We start from the raw sequence: 15,460 nt of genomic DNA, 5'->3' as shown, positions 1-15,460 counted from the left end.
AGTAAGTGTCTTTTCTTGGGGATACTTGTTCTGAGTAATGCACAAAGTTGAAAGTCCAAATTAAGTAAGTGAGATCAGATGCCAGTGAGGAAAATGAAGAAGGTTGTGGGTGTACAGTGAATCAGAAAGGACCATGTTTGGTTCGAGGCTCGGTTGATAAAGGCATAAGGAAATGAGCAGTTGGCAACAAGCACCAGGGGCAAACCCACCTCGGTGACCAACTCAGGAAACAGCCATGGCCCAACAAAATGGTCAGTCTGCGGAGGGAGACCCGAGTCCATGACATTAGGTCATTTAATATGTTTAAATCTGTGGCCTTAATGCATTCTTCCTTCTTATTTGGCAGTGGAAATCCTGACTGCTCGTCAAAAGAAAGCAGAAGAACTAAAGAGACTTACTGATCTAGCCAGTCAGATGGCAGAGATGCAGCTGGCCGAACTCAGGGCAGAAATTAAGGTCAGTTCTAAAATATCACAGCCTGAACCCCGTGCCAGGGTTCCGATCCCCATTATGTCTGTTCTGCATCCAGAAGGTGCAGCTCTCTGAGGATCTAACATCATACACCCAGCTCTCTTTCACAGGGTTGAGGTACAGAAAACAGAAGGGGAAAGAACCACCTAATCACTGTATGTCAGTATACTGTGGGCGGAAGGGAGATGTCATTACAGAGGAGACGTACACGCTGTTTTTTTCGTCAGTGGAACTGACCCAAATAAAATGTATTCAGGTATAAATTATAGCGGGGCTGGGAGCCATTATTTTTACCGTGTGTAATTTATGTGTAGGTACATAAACGCACACACACATGTGGACACACACTAAGTATAAACTTGGTATAACAGTAAGGAGTCTAAAGAATGCACAATATGGGGAGACTTCTATATCCTTTTCCATCTTACTTGCTCTTTTATTAAGAAGACCACCCACAAATCTGTGTTTACTGGATTTCTTCAGTTGCACGCAACAGAAAGTGCCGCTGGGTCGCCTCGAGAACAAGCAGGAGTTGAAAGAGTCTGAGCGTAGCTCACCAAAGCAGAGCGTGCTCTGGAGACTGGAGGCTCCAGGCAGAGCCTCAGGCGGCCACCTGGCTGGCGTAGGCAACGTGACTACCACACACCCTCCAGGGTACCCTCCGAGCCAGTGCCCTCCAGATGTCACCACCCCTTGTGCCACCCCACTTGATTCATATGCCACAGAGAGAGATTCTGATCGATCGGCCTCCATTTGGGTCACATAGGTCTTGATTGACAGACCCACCAGTGCTGCGAATCTTCGAACCTGCGTTGGGGCACAGTTACCAGGAGGAGAAGTTGTTACCAGAAAGGCAAAAACGAGTATCTACAGCCAAATAGGAAGAAGCCACAGTTTATACATTTTCCTTTATCCTCTTTTACCCCAGTGTACTGTGTGTACGTACACGCACACGTACTCCAGCTTCTGGCCGACTCCCAGGGGACCAGCATACTTTGCAGACACAGTCGCTACTGGCTTTATAAGTAGGACTGTCTGCTCATCCCAGCATAAAACTGGTTGAATATGATAGAAGGTGGCAGGTGATTTTTCCGTCCCCACCATCCTGGTTTCATCCATGAAAGGCAGCCCCTTGGGGATGAGGACCTCCCCTGAGGGTCCTGAGAATTTCCAGAGACCTTTTCCTTCTCACCTGCTCTCCTGGTCTTTGTTGCCTCCACAGTCAGTTGCAGTTTCCTCGTGACTAGTCTTCCTGCCTCCACTGTCTCCTTCCAGCCCAGCCATCCACCCTAAGACTGGAGTCATTTGAGCAGATGTGGTCTCCCCTAGTAGGGTTTACTCTTCCCCTTAGAATAAAACCCACCACTGGAACACCAGCATATATATTCCAGTTTTCATCTCCGCCTTGTTAGAACATCAAGTGCGGAGTATGAAGTTGCCAGCTTCCTGGTCTATTGAAATTGACTCATCTTCCAACTTTTATTTCTACCCATCAAAATCCCACTTATTGTACAATGGCTAATAGCACAGCCTTTGGAGTGAAATGGTCCAGATCCTGCAACCTTGGATAAATTAAATATTCTCTTAGATTCTTAGAACCTCTATTCCCCCTCTGTAAATTGGAGTTCATAATAGTACTGATTTCATAATAATATGATCAGATGAAAATGAGATTATCAGTTAATAATTTGGCCCATATCTGATAAGTATTCAATATTTTTAAATGTTCCAGATCAAATGCTTCCTCTTACATAACTCTTTCCCCATTCTCCTCAATAGGAAATAATTTCTTCTCCTTTTTTATTCCTAAAGCACCTACCACATTCTACCTTATATTGTTTTTAGTGGTATCTGTCTCTCTTGGCATGTGGTAAACTTGCGGAGGGACTGAGTCATAGTTATTTCTGTATTTCTCACTCTGTCATCTACATAGATCTTAATTTTAAATGAATTGAAAAGGAATCTCTTTCCCACTTCCTTTAACAGCACTTGAAATTCTACCATTCAAGATAATGTTTTCTAGATACTAAAGGCTTTTTGAACTTCCTGGTTTCCTGTTAAAATGGAGACGGACGTCTAGGTGGAATGACATGCTTTCCCATAAGGGGTGATACCTTAGCAGGCTGTTGACCAGACTGGGAAGACTGCCGAAGGCAACCCAAAAGCTTGCACCAGGACACCAAGTGCTAGGAGTAGAAGGAGGTGTGGGTGCTAAGAGGTTAAGCAGATGAGTCCTGTATCACAGGTTTGTCTGAGCCCTGGCAGGGGAAAGAGAGGACCCATGTATATTCCCAGAACAAGAAGATGATCGTGCCCCCGGCAGGTCAAAACCAAACTGGCTTTAATGGAGCCTCCCAGTGACGAGCCGGCGAGCCTCTCCACGTGGGGATGCTTTACCACCGTCAGTGGTGGCAGAAGAGCGGAGCGGATGATCTGCAGCATGCCTCTGTCATTTCTGTAATCCTGGGGCTCCTGTCTCTTCCCTACAGCACTTTGTCAGCGAGCGTAAATATGATGAAGAGCTCGGGAAAGCTGCCCGCTTCTCCTGTGACATTGAACAGCTGAAGGCCCAAATCATGCTCTGCGGAGAAAGTGAGTTTTGCATACTTGCTAAATAATTCTGTGTGAGTGAGCTTGGTGCTATTTGGAGTTACTATCAGAAATGTTAGGTGTGCGGTCCCCCAGGGGGCTAGAGTGAGGTCTAAAGAGATTTAATGATCTAAGGTCGTGACACCAGTCACTGGAAATGTCAGGATTTGAACTTCGAGTCTTCAAATGCCACCACCCATCAGTAAATCCCCAGGATTTATTAAGTGGAACAGAACGGGTCAACTAGTTTATACCTTTTGCAAACTTTTCTTAAGCACGGCCAGATCCACTGTCTCTCTGATTTCAAACAGCCTGGTTCTACAGAGACCCGTTCCACTGAGAGTGAGTCTCCCTAATAAGTCTGGGGACAATAGGCTATTGTCATGAAGGGCCTGGCTGTCGCACATGTGCGCGTGCGTGTGTCCTCAGCAGTGCCCTAGCCTCTTTCTTAATTAGAGCAGCTAATGTGCAACCAAATTGGCTGATCCTTTTCTCCCGACTCCAGCCCACCCACCAGGGGAGGAGGGAACAAGCACTAAAGTGGCTTCAAGGAGGCAAGAAGGACTGGTGAAGGACACAGACTATCCATAGCCTCGTAGGGGGCTGAAAAATTGAGATTTGGCTGCTCCTTTTTTTTCAAAGTGGAAATTGCTTTTTTTCCCCTGAGTAAGTGTATAAAATATAAGCTTGATCTAAAAATTACAAAACTATATTAAATAGAACATGACATTACTTTTGTGGCCTCTCCACACTTTTTATGCACATATAATCTGTGTGTGAGTTATGTATTATATTTAATTACTACTTCTCATCATTTACTATGCTACACGACACACAGAGTAATATAATTTGCTTTTATAGTTTCGCAATATATGGTTGACATTTTTCCATGTCCATCTATTTAACCCATAAATTATTTAAATATAATTTGACACAATCAGTCCCTTGATTGTGGACATTTAGGTTGCTTCCAGTTTTTCATTATCAAAACAACACTGCTGTGAGCACCTTTGTTCACATATCATTGGCAATTATCTTATTTTCTGCCTGCCTTTCTTTTAAATTATTTTCTATTTTCTTTTTTTTTCTGTACACCCCCCCTTTATGAAAGAATCTACCCCATTTGCCGTTCTCCATCCCCATATTCTGCCCCATCTCTTAAAAACTGGACTGCCTGATTCACAAGTGGAAATTTAGCTGTCCATTCTAGTCTCCACTTCAGCCTGACGATGGTTGAGACCCTGGTGCCAAGTGACTCCCACCCTCGGAGGAGGGGAGTATGGTGCAGCGTCACCTGCTCTCTGGAGCACTTCCAGTGCCATCTAGTGGTTGGAACCATCCCTCACCAAACTCCAAGTGTCCACCTTGGAAGACAACCTCCCGTGTTGGAGACAGGAGTCCTCGGAAGGCCCTTTTCTTCTCAGCTTTGTTGAGAACACATTGAAAGCCCACAGCTCCTGAACTGGAAATAGCAATGACCCCTACAAAGCTGCACCTAGTAAGCATGAGAGCCCCTAAAATCCCCTGGTCATGTTTGGACAGCCCCCAACATGAAATGAAGGAACTGGCGATACATCCCTGTCCTTTCCATTTCTGACGTTCAGTGATCCCTACTCATCACTCCAAATCCTCAGAAAGAATGCTAGGATTAAGTCTGATCCAACACAGGTAGCAGAGAAAATTGCTTTTAAAAACTGGTGACAATTTTTTAAGATTCAAAGGTCTTGCTGCCCTGCCTGGCAGTCAAATTCTGGTGAACTTTGAGAGGGAAGTCATGACTCTGTCCTTGAACTGATTCCCTCCAGCCCAATTCAGCATAATCACATAGAAATCATCGCATCAAAAACCACCCTTTTCAGATCCAGCAGGAAGGGTGATAAACATTGAACAGACCCGCCTGAGCCCTGCCGGGGATCTGTCTGACTAGCCTGCCTTGACTTTAGCACTGGAATTGTTACAGATTTGCAATGGGGCTGAAGGAAACAGAGTTGATAGAAGGCCAGATAACGTGGCTCTACAGGAATATAGAAGATGCCTGGGGACATCTTTGGGTCTGGAAGGCCTGGCCCCAAGGTCGGCAGATGTGCAGTACCCCGGGGTGACAGAATTCCTGACACCCAATATCACCCCATTCCCATAGTCTTAGAACATCGTGACTCTGACAGGCCAAGTATCCATGTACCTCTCGGTGTTTCTGTATCCCTGCGATACCACCTGGTCCAGAGATCTGACAAGGACAGCAAGAACGGGTTTGGTAATAGGGAACCTGGAGGCAGGGCCCATTTATGGGCAGGGCCGAGAGGACACCTCAGGATTTCATTTTCCTTCTCCCCATGGTGGTTCTTGGCCTAAGGAATAATATCAAAGTTGCTCAGATGGGTCTTATTTCCTACAAATGTATCTCAACTTGGTGGTCTCCATGCACCAAGGTGCTTTTACAAATAACATCTTCCAAAAAAAAAATTAATGTTTTTATGACGCTTCTGCCGGTTGCTCCATCTCCTGAGGGGTTACTGAGGCAGCCGTGTGCGTGGCACAGCCCCTGACCCCAAGCGCTTTCTTGTTGCAGTTACACATCCAAAGAACAACTATTCCTCAAGAACTCCCTGCAGCTCGCTACTGCCGCTGCTCAACGCTCACGCAACCGCCTCTGGAAAACAGAGCAACTTTCCCCGAAAATCATCCAATCACAACAAGCCCTCCGAGGGTAAAGCAGCAAACCCAAAAGTGGCCAGCAACCTTCCCAGCGCCGTCGACAGCTCCCACCAGGCCGTGCCAGCTGCTAAGCAGGTAAACTCCTCCTCCGGGAAGGCCACCCTGCACTGCCTCCAGGTGTCCTGCAGAACCTGGTGCGCGGTGCCTGGGAAAGAAAGCAGAGGAAGGAAAGGGCAACTGCCAGTCACAGCCAGGCTCCGCCCGCCCCCAGCAGCAGCCTGACCTCGGGAGCCTCCACGGCCTGACGGGCCTCACAGAACTCCCCTGGTCCTGCCAGTCCCCGTTTCCTAGGCGGTTTCCCCTGTGGAGGAAGTGGTCATGCCTTGAGTGCCACCATCCCCATGTCCCCACATATGGAAGGGACACACACAGACATGGGATCAAGATTCAGAACTTGGCTTCTGACATATTAGTGCAAACAAATCTGGCATGTTTTTTTAAGATCCTTTAATTTATCAGTAAGAGGCCAAAGTTAGTTCAAACCGCTCTTTTGATGTGGAGGGTATAGCTCAGTGGTAGACCATATGCTTAACATGCACGAGGTCCTAGGTTCAATCCCCAGCACCTCCATTAAAAAATAAATAAGGGCTGAGGGTATAGCTCAGCGGGTAGAGAGTGTGCTTAGCATGCACGGGGTCCTGTGCTCCATCCCCAGTGCCTCCGTTAAATAAAAAATAATAAATAATAAGTAAATAAATAAACCTAATTACCACCCCCCCAGAAAAATTCTTTCACCTCTTAGGTTTTCAGTAAAAAAATATATTTCAAAATGATGTTATTAATTCTTATCTACTACAAACCCTGAACACTGATGTATCCAGAGGGTAGCCTCTCTCCTTCTGCTTCTCCACTATATCCTTGAAAAGTGATTTCCCCCTTATCGTCAGAGAATGACCAGGAAATGGGACTTGATGCTTCAGGAGTTGGGTGTATTCTAAAGATATTTCTCATGATCTTTAAGAAAGAGAGCTTGAATAAGGAGACATTTTTTTAAAGCATTCCAAAATGTTGGTTTTCTAACAAATGCCCTGTTGGGTTCTGTGGCCTTGCTCTCAGAATTCTCATTAGTGAGGCTGACAGGCATTTCTCTGGCCCCAGATGTCTTCATGAACTTGAAAGCAGCAGTTTGGCAAGGAGTATTTCATAGATTCATATCCAAGATCATAATCAAATCTGTTTTACTTTTGGTCTAAATACATCTTCACAGCTTTAGTTCTTTGCTCATTATTAAACCCCATACTAAAATGAAGTCTAAAATTTAGTCTGAGTTTCTCTGTCACAGTTTCTTTAAAAACAAAGGAGACCAGCTCAAATGCTATCCATGTTGATACTTTTTCAGCTCACTGTTTTATCATTTTCAGCAAAGTATTTCAGGTGATGGCTCATTTAAGTTTAATGATGTATCTGAGCCGGGCAAAGGCCCTTGTGCTGGGCCCTGTGCTTTAGAGCAAACCCTGGTGGTCCGCCCCCAGTCGTGGCCCTCCCTGTAGAGCAAGACCAGGATGTGGCGACCCAGAATCCACACTCTCCCATCTGGGAAGTGCTCCAAAGACTGAAATTCTGTTCCCAGATGGCTCCAAGCCTACTCCAGGGCCTGTTTGGACTCCTGCCCTGGATGCTTCACCTTGAGGGCTGACCACACCACCAGTGTGCACACGCCGAGGCCCAAAGGGTGATGATTTGTGGGGGTGGGGACGAAGCTTAGGTGAGCAGGCTGGATGGTCCACGTCCCTGCGTGCAAGGCCCTGTCGCAGTGTGGGATGGAGCCAGAGGTAAGAGAGGACGACTCTCAGGCCCAGAGTGTGTGGGCCGCCTTTGTACTCCTGCCCGGGACCCCAGTTACCCAGGGGTGGGTCTGCCCTGAACCGAGACCATCCAGTCCCAAGGCACAAATTAAGAACTTCACGTATTTGTAACTCACAAAATTACATGTTTTAGTAATAGAGGTTTGATTTTTCAAACAAGGTCTGTGTTTATGTAACACCCTACTTAGGAATCTTGTCGGGAGGGCATATGTGAAGTGGAAATGACTCCCCCATTTTCTAACTGTAGACCTTGAGCAAGTCCTTTATCCTCATCTATAAAATGAAACACGGAATAGCAACTCTCTTGAAAGGTGACTGCAATGATAAATGAGGTGACTCATGGTCAAGTACCTGCTTGGTGCCTGGCACACTTAAGCACTGAAGAGCTATTGACCTCAAGGAGTTCAGAAACTGTCCTTTATACCAGGACACCCAGGCTAACCCATCACTTCCTTTTTACTCATCCATTTATATTCTTGGTTGCTGATTTGTTGAAGGTTGCTAGGTTTTCAGTCTGATGCAAAACTCACTGGCTGAGAACTGTAGAACGTTTAGAAAAAAGAACTAATTATCTCTATGAAAATACACATTACCATTATATCTCACTGAGATCTACCAGCGCCACCTCATCCCTGTGTTTACCCAAGATGATATTTCTGAACTACGGTATTTGTTTTGAAATAAAATAGAAAAGCTGCTTTAGAGGAGAAAAATTACAAACAGAATTTTACGTTTTTCTTCCTATGTGTAATGAGAATTCCTATATGTAGTCTATACAGAATGTCCCGGAAATGTTTACGGTGGAGAATCATCCTTTCCCTGCCTCTGTGTTACATTGCATTCTGTTTTATTTCGGGCACACTTTATGGGTTTTATTTGGCCTGGTTCTTGAGTTGTCTGTCTTACACTTCTGTAACCTCTCTTGCGACATCAGTGGAGTTCCATTTACAAGGCAGTCCACTGTTCTTTGAAGCCTGAGGATTTAATAAGCTTGACCTCATTTGCATGTTGTCCCATCCTTCTGGGGTGTAAGCAGGCTCACTTGCAGCTTAGAGGTTTGGTTTCCCTCCCTCATGTCTACTGATGTCATCTGGGGTTTGTCGGCGTCTAATACCTACCTCTTCTCTTTTCTTTTTTTTTCCCTTTGGTAGAATGGGTCTTCTAGCCAAAGACGAAGATTTAATCCGCAGTATCACAACAACAGGCTCAATGGGTCTGCCAAGCCACAGGGCAGCGGTCACGAGCCCGAGCCGATGGGGAAGGGCGGCAGCCGCCACGAACACAGGAGACAGCCCCACAACGGCTTCCGCCCCAAAAACAAAGGCGGCGCCAAAAACCCAGAGGCCTCGTTGGGGACCAAGACCCCTGAGGCCCCAGCCCATCCGGAAAAGCCCCGGCGAAGGCAGCACGCTGCAGACAGCGCAGAGGCCAGGCCTTTCCGGGGGAACGTGTCCAGGGTTTCCCAGTGCAACCTCTGCCCCACGAGGATAGAAGTTTCCACAGATGCCGCTGTTCTCTCCGTCCCAGCTGTGACGTTGGTGGCCTGAGAGAGGGGAGGAAAAAAAAAAAAGCAGTTTTCACTCAGTTTCGGTTCCCTGCCCGAGGTGCTGACCCAGTTCGCTGCCAGAAGAGAGTCCATCCAAATCTACAAACCCCGAACGGCCGTGTCATCCTCTCTTAACCATTTTTACTAATTCTAATAATCAGCTCTAGCTTGCTTCATAACTTTCATGGCTTTGCTTGATCTGTTGGCGCTTTTTCTCATCCAGACATTGCAGCATTTTAGCCAGGCAGTATTTACTCATTTGTTAGGAAAATCAACGTGTGGCTGAAGGTCAGAGGCTCAGTAGCAACCTATGTTGTAGCAGTGATGTCAGTCCATTGATCGTCCTTAGAGAGTTAAAGTTGGAAAAAAGAATTCTTATTGATCAGACAAACATGATCTGCTGAAGACACATGCGCTTTTGTAGAATTTAACATCTGGTGTTTTTCTGAAATATATATATATATACATATATTGCTTTATTTGAAACAAATTAAAATATGCTGCATTTGACACCTGGCTTGTTTTTTATTTGTTTGTTTGTTTGTTTGTATCTTGTAATTGTTGCCCACTTTATAATTAAATGTACTGTGTAGTGCTTTTAAGAAAACTCTAGAGGTTGGGGCACAGAGCTCTGTACAGTATCGTTTCTCTCGGGACAAGTAGCCTTTCAGACAAGATCATGCCTCACAATGGCCCTGCCAGTACATTACACACATTACAGATGGATGTGTACCCCAGCCATCTTAGACACTATGTGATAGTTTGGAAACTTTGGTTGCAGGTAACATAAACCTCGGCGCAGGCTAGTTTAAACGATAAAGAAAATGTATTGGTTCGGTGGCTGAAAAGCCCAGCATCAAAGTCTGCCTTGGGTCCAGCTGGATCAGAACTCCTGCTCCTTTCTCTTGATTATCTCAGTTCTCCCTTCCTCCTCAGGCTGACACTATATTCAGAATGGTGGCAAACAGCTGCCTCCCTCCTAAGATTCACATCCATCCCCACACTGTCCAGAAGAAAAGAGAAGCTCTCAAGGTAGCATCCACAGGGAGCAAGGGTCTTTCTCAGAAGTCCCAGCAAGGGTCTTGCGTATCGTTGGCCCAGACTGCTGGTAGGTGGGTCCCTAAACCAATCATCAAAGTTGAGGAGGGAGCAGCAAATGAGATGTGCTAATTAGCGTAGACCAATCAGAGCCCACCCCCAGAGATGGGACTGGCGGGCTCCCCAGAAGCACAGGGATTGTGTGGAGAAGGGGTCCTGTTACTTGAGGAAGGGAGAATGGATACGGGGGGGCACACCCCAAGTAGCCCCAAGTTCTCGGTCTTTAAGTGTAGGACAGCTCTCTTTGACCACTGCTTCCATCGAACTTACATGTGTCCTGCAGATTTGTTGGCCTCTTTCAAGTTCAAACGCTTATTTTCAGCTCAATGTTAACATTTTTTCTGGCAGCCCAGGTTCGATGGTTCTCTTCCACAGAGCAGCCTTCAGCAGCTGAGCCTGCACACCACGCAGGCATCCATTTCTTCTTTTGCCAGGTGCGGGAGGATGTTTGCTCTCTCTGGAGAGAACTTTCTGAGGTCTCTGGGTGTACCCAGAGATTTAATAGGAATTTTAAATGTTAAGTCACATTCTGGGAAGGAAGGAAGAGTTGTTCCTTCAAATAAGAAAGATAAATGTTCAAGACTGCAATCCCTGTTTATTCCATCTGAGGCCCTGGATTTATATTTTACAAGACAGAAAAGACTTTCACAAATTTTGTGTACTAAGATTTGGCTCGCCACAGAAGAATGTCAGTTTAAATGTGACAGCTTTAAAGATGAGTCAGATGGTTCTTGCAACAGGAAAACCATGGGTTTGGCAGGTCAGGAGCACACCTGCCTTTGTCAGGGGTGGACCTCCCCACCCTCAACCTGCTCATGCTGCTCTCGGGGTTAAGAAAGCTCACTTGCATTCCTAAGCACATAGCAAACGCTCCCAGGTCACTGAAAAGAAACAAAAAAGAATGCTAAAAATTATTCAGACCTGTTTATGTCTGTTTCCTAGATTTTGCCTTTCCTGTAGACCCTGGGCATGTAAACATTTACCAGTTTGCATTTTTGAAATGGTAATTTTAATATTTTACTGCCAGGGTCAGACCACTGAAGTACTACAATATACATCTCCATCTGTTCTGGCGGAATCATTGATTTCTAGTGATACTAGAAATCTGGGTTGAATTCTGCCATTCTTTTAGAATGTTTTAAACTTCTTCACAATATGAATCCATGGGCTATGAGCACTCTAATCTCTCTACTTAATGTACAATAGCCACAAGAATGGATTCTTCTCTCTCAAGCATTTCTCTAGGAGAGGTTAAAACATTCCGATACCCAGGAAGGTTAAATAACTTCAAAACTCACCTATATTGTACCACCAAGACTCCATCTGTTAAATGCAAATCTCCCTGTTGGGTTCCCAATTACATTCCAAATTTACATTTCATCTGAGAATCTCTACTCCAGCTCTGCCCAGTGGAGTCTATTCTAGGGGTGCTGAATGCAGCGAGGCTCAGAGGTTAAACACAAGTTGGCACAAAATTCACCCTCAAGAAGGGCCGGACAAGAGTTTGTGGGGGAGAAACACACAGACTATGTCTAATTGAAAGCTCAGTTCACTCGCACTTCAATTCTGCTGACATCAGAAAAAGAGATTCTAAGTTGACCTTCTTAGGGAAGCATGATATTAAGGGGAAAAGTTAGCAGAGCAAAAGCGACTTGCAGATTTTTGCCAAAGTAAGATTTGGGGGTTCTGACTCTGAAAGCCTCGATCTCAATTTAACCAGAAGAGGGAATCCAGGGCCTGGACAGTTCTCTTCCTAGGGCAAGGTGGGGCAGGTAGGGTGGGGGTGCGGGGAGAAGGGGGAACAGCAGAGATAAAAAGGGAGATGCTGAATTCAACACTACCTACGACTATGCTTTCTCCTGTCCTCCATCCGCCTCTTTCCATACTGTATCCTAGGCTGCCTTTTTAGAGTTCCCTCTTGTGTCTACAGATGGTAACACATCCAATTCTCAGCAAACATTCTAGTGACAGCATCCTTAAAATATGTAATGGTACCTTTTTTTTTTAATACCACACTTGCTTCAAAGCGAGTCCAGATCTAAAATTCAGGCACAGGTGAGCTAGGATTCCATATTGCCCCAGGTGCCAAAAACCAAAGTAAAAGAGAAAGAAATAGTCCCTTGATCCCAAATTTCCTAAAATGCTAAAATAGCAAAAGAAAGTAATAATTAATAAAATAATTATTCAAGTGACTAATACATTGCTCCAGCACTTTCTTAAAAGTACTGAGCCATCTTAACTGCTCTACTGTAGTGAGGAAAAAATATGAAGAGTTGCTAGGTCCCGGGGATTTCCTATGTTACCTCGGAATTTGAGGTGCAATTTTAATACTACTTGTTACAAACTGTTACAAGGCTTTTTTCCCCCCATTCTTTTGCTTTTGCCAACAAACCTTTATAAATCCTAAGGGAGTTTTCTGTCTATTCTTGTTTTCCAAAAATCAGGTCCCCAATCCTTGGAGGCAGATCAGCTCAAACCAGAGTTTAATCTCATTACAGCTGCCCCTCAGGCAAAGACACCCCCATCTGGATCCAGTCATGCCATCTGAGAAACACACAAGGTTCTTACAAATTCTTTTTGGTGGTTGACTTTCAGAAGCCCCCTTGTTTGTGAACTCTGCTTCTTCCTACAGCTCAGAAGAGGTTTCAGTGCTACCACTAAGTTCAAGCTTCACAGGAGAAATTCCCACACAGTTTTTAAAGTAGAAATAAATTCAAAGGCAAAGTTGTTTATTTGCCTGAAAGAGTATGTAGATTTCTGTATATATATATTTCTTTTTCAGAATCATGACCGTAACAGTGACCAAAAAATATCTACAGAAAATAAATGTAAAAAGCTCTTCCTGTCAAAAACAGAAAACTAACCTATTTTTAACTTAAGTTTGAGTTTAATTTACCTATTCCTAGTCTTGTGAGAGAACACATGCTTTCTGTAAATTATTATCTTTATGTAACAAGCTGGCTAGTAACCTCATTACCGCTCTGCTAGTGCCTGACACACAGTAGGTACTCAATAAATACAAGGAAGAGAGCAGATATGAAAGAATAACCAACTCTAATACCCCTAGAAAAGTCTGGAGTTTGAATGGCTTGGGCGAAATAACACAGTAAGTCAATTCTAAAGAAGATGGGAAGAGAGCAGAGCAGCTAAATTTCTGACCCTGGTGTACACTGCCTGGATTCACATCCCCCTCCCCCCACCCCCTGGCTGTGTAAACTTGGGCGTATTTCTAAACATCTCAATACTGCAGTTTCCCCGTGGGTAAATGGGACTAGTAACTACCCCTTGTCACAAGAAGTGAATAAGTTAATATTTGCAAAGCACTTAGAGTAATACCTGACACTTTGTATGGAGACAGGAACCACAGAGTAATTTGAAAGGGGACACTTTAAAAAGTATATGGGGAAGCTTTAGAAAAAGAGAAATTTATGTATATATGAAGTAGTAATTAGTAATGGGGCTAGCTACCAAAGAAAACAGGAATAGCAGATACTAGAACAGTTACTACTAGAGCTTGAGGCAGAGGAAAGAATGTTTGGGAGAGCCCCCCACCCCCACTCACCCCTACCCCTAAGGCTGAGATTCTGACCTTGTTGGGGAGGGTGTGACCGTGGCCCACTAGACGCCAAGAAGCTCACTGCGGTGCCGGCAAGCAAGAAGCCCCCACAGGGCACTGGAGAACCAGGGAGATTTCCTGGAGGAGCTGGCCAGCTTGCCAGGCAACCATCCGCAGGGGTGCCACTGAACTCCCTGGTGATCTTGCAGGGGCACCAGGAAGCCTCCTGCGGGAGTGTGGTTGAATTTTCTGGAGATCCAGCAGGGACTGGAAGCTGCTGCTGATGACACCTGGGCCTCTGGGGGGATCCTACACCCCAACAAAGCACTCACTACAGGAGTAAGAACACAGGGACACACACTGATCAGGAAGAAGCCCTTTCCTCCCACAGTGACCTGTCAGTGGCAAAGCCAGCTGGCTAAAAGGAAGTGCTTGGGAGGTCCAGCTCCCGGATCACAAGCAGGACAGTGAAGAGTGGACTTGGAACCAAGAGGCAAAGAGTCGCTCCCTGGCACACCCTTAGAAAGCACTGTAACAGTATTTGATAAACAAATCCTAGCTCTGCACACAGACACCTCTATGTCCCATCTGGCTCATCTCTGGGAGGAATGTCGAGCTCCCACAAGAAAGGGCCTAAAATAGTGCTTAAGGGCCTGGACTCGAGGAAGATGACATGCATGTGAATCTTGCCCTTGCCTCGTACTAGATGTTAGGCAGCTTAGCAAACCTCTCTGTGCTTGTTTCTCCATCTGTAAAATGAGGATAGTAATAATACACCTACATCATAGGGGCTGCTGTATTAAATAAGTTAATATATAAAGGGCTTAGAACAGTACATCTTAGTCTTTATTAGGTGGTTGCTTGGTGAGAACAGCAAACAAACATGTTTCTAATATTAAATCAAAACCAGAAATATAAGGGAGAGCTAAAAGGATCAATTTTCTTTAATTGGCAGGCCAAGACATCCTTCCTTTGGTACCATCCTCCCCCTCAGTTCCCAGGGCTTCACTCCTGCCCATGACTGACAGCTCCATTGTTCTTTCACTCATCCACACCCTCCCTAATTAGGAGAGGCAGTTATTAAGTACTTTGGTCAGGTTAAGTCATCCAGCTAAAGCAATGGTTCTCAACTGGGAGTATTCGATTTTGTGTCTGCCTCCCACCCCCAGGAGCCGTTTGGAAGTCTGGAGACATTCTGATTATCACAACTGGGGCAGGGACGCTGCTCAACATCCCACAGTACACAGTGCAGTTGCCCACAATAAGGAATTAGCCAGTCCAAAGCATCAATAGTATGACGGTTGAAATACCCGGATCTGGAGGGCCCAAGGGATTTGGAGAAAGAAAAGAGAAACAGCAGATAAGCAAGGTCACGGTGCCTCGTTCCTCCTGCTACGCTGGGTTCCTGGTTGATTCAGGCTATGCTACAAAATCCAGACTGTCTGGCCCACAGCTGGAGTCTAAATGCACAATTTCTAATGTCCTTGGGCTATTCATGTCATCTACATAGAAGTTAAGTTCCTACCTCTTCCAAACCAAGAAATTAGGGCATAAGTTCTTGAAAGAGCTGCTATGAAGCAGAATGTCCAAATCTTTAAGATATCTTGGCAGAAGGAAACAATATTTGCCTTTTTCCAACTTTAACAAATATACTACCTTTTTCTTTCCATAAAGTGCTTT

The 15,460-nt window shown here is 45.2% G+C and overlaps 1 protein-coding gene across 6 annotated transcripts in view; it reads left to right on the top strand.

Annotated features, from left to right (window-relative positions):
* Window positions 1-9,636, top strand: part of SPATS2L (spermatogenesis associated serine rich 2 like) — a 157,222-nt gene extending 147,586 nt beyond the window's left edge. For all 6 annotated transcript variants that reach the window (XM_031452047.2, XM_031452046.2, XM_031452052.2 and 3 more), the window contains 4 exons: window positions 347-456; window positions 2,961-3,063; window positions 5,630-5,850; window positions 8,732-9,636. In XM_031452047.2, coding sequence (XP_031307907.1) covers window positions 347-456; window positions 2,961-3,063; window positions 5,630-5,850; window positions 8,732-9,127 — 830 coding nt within the window. In that variant the 3' untranslated portion in view covers window positions 9,128-9,636. The remainder of the gene's footprint in view (window positions 1-346; window positions 457-2,960; window positions 3,064-5,629; window positions 5,851-8,731) is intronic.
* Window positions 9,637-15,460: the final 5,824 nt, after the last annotated feature.

This window comes from Camelus dromedarius, chromosome 4, assembly GCF_036321535.1.
Source record: "Camelus dromedarius isolate mCamDro1 chromosome 4, mCamDro1.pat, whole genome shotgun sequence".
Classification (NCBI taxonomy): domain Eukaryota; kingdom Metazoa; phylum Chordata; class Mammalia; order Artiodactyla; family Camelidae; genus Camelus; species Camelus dromedarius.
The sequence above is the reverse complement of the archived record's forward strand: the minus strand, read 5'-3'. Positions and strand labels throughout refer to the sequence as shown.